Raw genomic sequence first — 6,843 nt, forward strand, 5'->3', positions numbered from 1 at the left:
AGTATTTTGGTCTTATCCAGGAAAAAGGTATAAAGACAAATTGTTATAACAAAATGAGCTGAGATTATTCTTTATTTTACGAGCATCGTTAGACGTGCAACAAAAAATTCAAATTTCTAAAATGTATATCTGCTTTTTATTACTGTACTGCATGGCCAGAGGTAGTCCACATTTGACTTGGAATGACGTCACACTCGTTACGATACATATTTGTGTTCATTTGCTGTATCGGAGGTTGTCAGTGTTTTCATGTTTTGACCAATAACTACTTTCCCTTTCAATAAGTAGATTATTCAGACATTACTAGTTTTTTGTTATATTTGTCTTTCTGTTCAACTTGGGCGGTTCATTAAATCCAAAAGAGTTTCCAATATGCGTCATGTTTTGTCTTCGAGCACCAGAAAAGGTTTTTACCTGGATTCTACGTTGTAGGAGGGGAATTATCTCCAGAAGGTGACGCGAAGGGGAAGTGGAAGAAGACTAGCTACTACCTTTAAACGCTAGGGGGCGGTAGAGGCCCAATCTGCGTCCCACCCAGTGGTCAATGTTTACGGAAGTGATCCACCGGCAGCACGGGTCACGTTACCGAGTCATGTCTTTAAGTGACAGATTAGAACCCGGGGTTTAGCTTTAAAGTGGCGAGTGTTAGCTTGTTGTTTCGAGTTATATACGACGTAAACAGTGACTGCAGCTTTTGGACGGGCTGACTAACGCCGGTAGCCAGCTAGCTAACCAAGCGTTAGCAGCATGGGAGCTGAGCAGAGTGGAGACGCCGAGCATAAACACTCGGACTGCAGCTCGGCGGGTGAGTGTGGCCCATTTTACAGGCTCTATAGAAGCCTGTCATGCTAGCATGAGGGGCAAAGATATGATGCATTCATTGTGTGGTGTAATTACTTTACACAGTCTCTTTCGCAGGTGATCATTCTTAAATCAGTACAAAATATAGATCTGTGAATGCTTTCTGTTCTCCGCAGGATACAGGAATGTCTGTAGCGTCTAAAGCTGGGCTGCTGGATGTAATGTAAACTTGTATGAGGCACACATCCTGGTTCTCTTGTCTTTGCAGTGGTGCCGTCTCCAGCGAAGCAGAAGGCAAAGATGGATGACATCGTGGTTGTGGCCCAGGGAACCCAGTCCATGCGAAATATCCACAACGACCCAGATGTCATAAAGCTTCAAGAAATCCCCACGTTTCAGCCGCTGTTAAAAGGTGGAGATAGTGAATAAGCCCCGTTTAGTTTGATTTCTGTCTCTTTTTAAAGAATCTCTGTTAACTCAGATTTGTTAGTGTGATCAGCACAATGTGCAGATAGAATAGAAAGCCTTTATTGTCATTGCATAGTGGATATACAACGAGATTAGGAGACGTAATCCGACTCCTAGTTGGATTTCTACTATGGAAAAATATCAACCAATCCCCGGCAGTCCAATTTCAAATTCTGTGCAGCAAAGCTAATATCACTACAACCCGTTAGTGCTTGACTCCAGGATGGATAATGAGCCGAATGTCCTTTTTGGGGTCGTTCTGTCCGATCCTGTGCAGCACTAATCGCAGTAACTAACAAGTCTGCCGTCTTGTGTTAATCTGTTCCAACATGGCCGTGAAACTCTCTTTCCCTCTGCCCTCCACAGGAGTGCTGAGTGGCCAGACGTCACCCAGCAGCGTGTGTCTGGAGAGGCTGGACGCTTCCCAGGTCCTGCAGCTCTCCAACCGTTATCAGGAGCACCTCTATCAGTGCGCCGAGGCGGTGGCCTTCGACCAGAACGCCCTGGTCAAGAGAATCAAAGAGGTACCGAGACGTTCCTCACGCAGGCCGGGAACTGGCGCGAGCACATTTATTGTTTCAACGAAAGCAGTTCATATGAATGTATTAATTGGGAGTTGTATTTGATCGCCCCTCCTTCTCTCACCTGCCCGTCTCTTTCCAGATGGATTTGTCGGTGGAAACTTTGTTCAGCATAATGCAGGAGCGCCAGAAACGCTACGCCAAATATGCCGAGCAGATCCAGAAAGTCAACGAGATGTCCATGATCCTGAGACGCATCCAGATGGGCATCGACCAGACGGTGCCGCTGATGGAGCGCCTCAACAACATGCTGCCTGAGAACGAGCGCCTGGAGCCGTTCAGCATGAGGCCTGAAGGGGACCCGATCGCCAAGTGATCGCCGTAGAGACACTGCCTGCTCCGTCTCCATCCCATCCTTCCTCCATAGGGAAGTGCCGGGTTGTAGAATCCTCCACGTGGATAAAAAAAAAAGGAAGCGCTAATCAGCTGTCCTTTTCTTTTCACTCGCTCATGCTCCTAATCAGCAGCTTGTACATCGTTGCTACATTATTCTGCCTGCGTCGACCCCCCCCCCCCCCCCCCGCGAGCAGTTCAGTTCAGTTTGACAGTTTTTATTTGTCACGACTGTACCGGTGTTTCATTTTGGGATGTTTATGATGAAGACCAGATGGATTACTGAAGCAGGATTTGCACAAAGTGTGGATTTACTGTACTTTTGAAGTGAAAGAGCTTCTTTTTGGGGCAGCAGACGGCCTCCGTATCTGTGATGATCTTTGGAATTTTATCTCACTTGGAAAGGTTTGCTCCAAAAATATCAAAGGACGTAAAGCGGGACTGAATGGAAAGCGTCACGCCAACCAAAGCCTCTTCAGAGCCGCTGAACTAAAGTGTGGCAATCAATACAAGGGAAGAAAAAATAATAATGATCACGCATATGTCTGTGCAGTTGTGATTCCGGACGGGCCTCGGTCCACTAGGTGGCACCAGAGATGATCTAGCATTCTGAGGCCGGAGGACGGATACCGCTCACCCTGCCGGATGGATCGCTCCAGAAAGATGTCAGAACATCTGGAATCAGCCCCCATCCAGCTGCTGCCCTGCTTCTAATGGAGGTTCACAAGGTTTCATCAGAGGTCAGAGAGGATGCCAAACTTCATAGGTTTCATTTTTTAAACCATCTTATACACAGCGGTGATGTGCTAAGCAACGTCTGACAGAAAACGGCTGATTACATGCACAAATCTTCGTTAATATGTTGATAGACACGTAATCTGATCATGACTCTGTCCTTTCATTGTCAGACGCAGTATCTGAGTTTGCAGCTCCCTCTGCAAACATTTGCTTCTTGTGTGATGATAAAACTCTGGACGCCGTTTCGTCCTGTGAGTCGGTGCAGTCCAATTAGAGGAGTTGTGTGTGTGTGTGTGTGTGTGTGTGTGTTGTCATTTTATGGACATGCATCCCGTGAGCGTTCCTACGGCTGGCTTCAGCCTGATTTGTTAGAGAGAAGATGCGAGGAGCTTTTTTTTTTTTTTTCATTTAAAGCAGAGCTCCTTTCTAATGTTACTGCCTTTCATGTCTAAATTAAAATGTCTGAAACCTCCTCGGGGCTTTTGTTTGCACGTCAGGAATAGAAATAGAGAATTTGGCGTTCCGTGGTGAGGAGGTGTAAAAGTTCCTCGGAGTCTTTGTAATGGAGCTCAGAGCTGGATATTAACGCCACGCGATGACACAATCGGCCACCAGGAAATTCATTCTCCGAAATGAAAGAGAAATCCAATTTCCCATGTAAACCTCTCATTTGAATATTATTCAGCGGCTGGTCTGGATGATTGCCTGTCTTGAGGTTCATCCTGTAAGATGACCCAGCGCAGCTTTTTTTATTTGACGCTCCGTCAGCAGCGATATCCGCTGTGCTGTGTGGTTGTGTGTTTGATGTTTGGCTCGGCCCCATAAAACGCCCACAGACACAAACGTTGACTTCATTCATCGCTGGTCGACAACTGCAACAACCTCAGCCGTCACATCCGTGTTTTACTCGGTTGTTTTTTTTTATCTGAAAAAGCGATAAAAATGACGTACGACTGGATATCTAATAATATTTAGTGCTTTGTGGAAATGCAAATGAAGACACAGTAAATCACAGTTGTAAATTTTAACCAGGTGACTTTTCCACAGCTGTTGCTCCAGACAGATTTGTATTCGGTGTTTCGGGGCGACACACACACACACACACACACACACACACACAGACCGCTGTCTGAATTTTAAAAATCCAACTAAACATTTCCACAAACTCCATCATCACCACGATAAATAATCATGACGGCGAGGATAATCAATTCCAATTCAAAGTTGGTGACGAGCTGACGCATGGCGCCCGCGCTTGGCCGTGGCGGCGGCGAAGGGAACTTCCGTACGATGCAGCGATGAGCCACTGCGTTGCCGATTGGAAGTCTGATGATGTATGGAGGACGGGAGGGAGAGTATTGATGTTTTTTTTTTTTTTTTTACCTTGCCCAATCAACTCTTTCATCACATGCCTCAGGGTCCAGTATTGATCATTTATTGCATCAGGAATTCTATTTTAAGAGGCGGGAGAAGTGAGAACTTGGACTTTTAAAAACACGTAATTAAGACTCGTTCCTACGCGTTCAGCATCTCCAGCTTCTCAAGCAGGAAATCCATATTCATATTTCAAGGGCAGAAGGTCGTGCAGCTCCTCGCCAGGAGGCCGCGGTCGCCCGTAGACGTCTTTGAGCAGAACTTTGCATCGCCTCATCAATGTTTCATTGATTTATTCATCTATTCATGGATTAGCTTCGCTTGTCTCTAAAGTACACATGAATATTTCCAGTACACACCAGGCCCCAGAATGAGTCTCCGTGTTCCCTCGTCCGTCAGTCATCATCGCGGCCGCTAATGCTTTCTGCTCGGTGACGTTTCATCCGTAATGAATTCGCTCTCAAGAGAAGACGACTGAAATTGAAATGAACAGCCAAGTTCCCAAAGATGAAATATGGCGAATGATGTGTTGAATCAGGCGTGAGGTGACTATCGATGCTTCTGCTGGGTTCTCGCGCGACTGGACCTGGGCGAACACCGAGGGGGGGGGAGGGATGCGGCGGGAGGTGAAGGAGTCGCAGTCGAGGATAATGAGTTGCTCGGACTCTCTTATCAAAGCTATAAACTCCAGCTGAAGGGCCTTGAAGAGGCTTCTCACGTTGAAGCCCGTTAACTCTAAATTGCATTCGCGCTACGTTAACCCTCCCTGGTGGGTTTTTCTTTCGTAACTTTGCCCACTGATTTTTTTTTTATCGCTGCCATCCAGGCACAAGTTCCAGCTCGTTTCACAACCGCATGAAGATCAGGGGAGCGGTGAGGGAAACGTGCTTCAGGTCCGTCTCCCCACCCAGAGGACCCTTATCGGCTTTAGATTTCATCAAAGCCGCATGGGTCGCCAGGTCGTGCTGCTTTTTAGCTGAAGTTTGAGTTGGGGTTATTTCTAACAGGTGAGAGTTGGCAATAGAAGAATATAACGTAGCTTAGAGTGACTGATTGCTGGGAGTCACGAACTCTCAAGCTCACAACGCGTTTCTGGGAAATTCTCTGTCCAGGAAATTAATAGCGGCTGCTTGGAAAGTAGGAAATGAAAGTGCATCACTGCCGTTCTCTCTGATCAATCCGTCTGATCCCTTAACTTTAAGGAGAAGGAGGCAGGGAGGGAGAGAAGGAGGCAGGGAAGGAGAGAGGGGGGGGGGAGGCAGGGAAGGAGGGAGGGAGGGAGGCGCCGGTAGAAAGAGGGAAAAGAGGGAGAGCCAATGGGAGGTGGCGGATGCAAGCGCATCTGTGTGACACCTTGCGGGAGGATGGGGGGGGGGGGGCACCGCCTGGATAGAAGGATCGAGGGCGATCATAGAGAGAGAGAGAGAGAGAGAGAGAGAGAGAGCTTCGCGTGGAGCGTTTCCTTCCACTCTCCTGAGAGCCGCTTCTCTCATGGAAGCGACTGCGCCAGCAGGTAAGAGCTCCCCCCGGGGGGGGGGTCCAACACCTCCTCCTTCTATCTGCTCCTTCTTTCCTAACTTTCGGCTCTCCTCCTTTCTCCGCTATTAACGGTGTGAATGTCTGCTCTGGCTGGACGCGTGCGTGGCGCTGCGTGAACGGGCTGCAGGACTGTGCTGCTGCAGGCGGGCTCGGTGGGACCGAGGTCGGATTAAGAGGGCGATAATCCGGTCAGATTTTACACTGCGTGCGTTTATTTGTTGTTTTTGCTGTTTCCCACTCAAAGTTCTGATAAATTAAATTCTCTGCATTCCTGCTTTGCTGGGTCTCTTCTTTTCTATCTTATTCTATTCTATTCTATTCTAGTCTAGTCTAGTCTATTCTTTTCTTTTCTTTTATTTGCAGGTGATTTGATCTTTGCGGCTGAGCCCTGCTGAATGACATCTGAGCGCTATCGCAGCTTGATGATGATGAATATATTTATTAGATAGAATGTTAGAGTACAAGTACAGTCACACAGTAACATGTATTACAGTACAAATAAAGTCAAACATCCTGTCTAAGAGGAGCATTTCAAAAAAACCCTTGCGGTCTTGTTTCCGTTGAAAGTCCTTCGTACATAAATCATCCACAATTAACAATACAAATTTAACATCATTCAAGCTGCTAAACTGCAGATCAGACCCCCCCCCCCCCCCCCCCTCGGCGATGCTTTCATCTCCTGGCTGGATTAGAGTGATTTACCGCTGCTCCCAATCAGCCCGTCTGTGTTTGAGTGGGGTTTGACCTATGATGGCGCCTAATAGCTGTCAAACGGGTAACTAGTTGTCATGCAGCAGTTGTTATTAATGGTAGCTCTCCTCCTGATCCCCCCCCCCCCCCCCATCAGAACCAGTGCTGGAGGAGGTGCTGCACAAGAATTAATGGACCTCTGGAAATTAGGAATTTATTGTAGGCTGGATTTATGCCCCATCAGATATTTGTACCTTTTTGCTGCTCGGCCTTTATTGGATCAGTTCGCTCTCCTCCCCTGTATCTTAAAATAGTTTTC

The 6,843-nt window shown here is 47.2% G+C and overlaps 1 protein-coding gene across 1 annotated transcript; it reads left to right on the forward strand.

Moving 5' to 3' along the window:
• The first annotated feature begins 586 nt into the window (after positions 1 to 586).
• Positions 587 to 2,166, forward strand: borcs5 (BLOC-1 related complex subunit 5). The gene is made up of 4 exons (XM_068739707.1): positions 587 to 805; positions 1,070 to 1,213; positions 1,636 to 1,793; positions 1,933 to 2,166. The coding sequence occupies exons 1-4, from the start codon at positions 748 to 750 to the stop codon at positions 2,164 to 2,166; spliced, it is 594 nt and encodes a 197-aa protein (XP_068595808.1). The 5' UTR covers positions 587 to 747.
• Positions 2,167 to 6,843: the final 4,677 nt, after the last annotated feature.

This window comes from Brachionichthys hirsutus, chromosome 5 (assembly GCF_040956055.1).
Source record: "Brachionichthys hirsutus isolate HB-005 chromosome 5, CSIRO-AGI_Bhir_v1, whole genome shotgun sequence".
NCBI classification, from domain to species: domain Eukaryota; kingdom Metazoa; phylum Chordata; class Actinopteri; order Lophiiformes; family Brachionichthyidae; genus Brachionichthys; species Brachionichthys hirsutus.

Excerpts from the sequence above, each read along its gene's own strand:
- borcs5 (XM_068739707.1), top strand. The coding sequence starts at position 748 with ATGGGAGCTGAGCAGAGTGGAGACGCCGAGCATAAACACTCGGACTGC. Across the intron at positions 806-1,069 it reads CTCGGACTGCAGCTCGGCGG|TGGTGCCGTCTCCAGCGAAG; the intron begins GTGAGTGTGGCC and ends TTGTCTTTGCAG. Across the intron at positions 1,214-1,635 it reads GTTTCAGCCGCTGTTAAAAG|GAGTGCTGAGTGGCCAGACG; the intron begins GTGGAGATAGTG and ends TGCCCTCCACAG.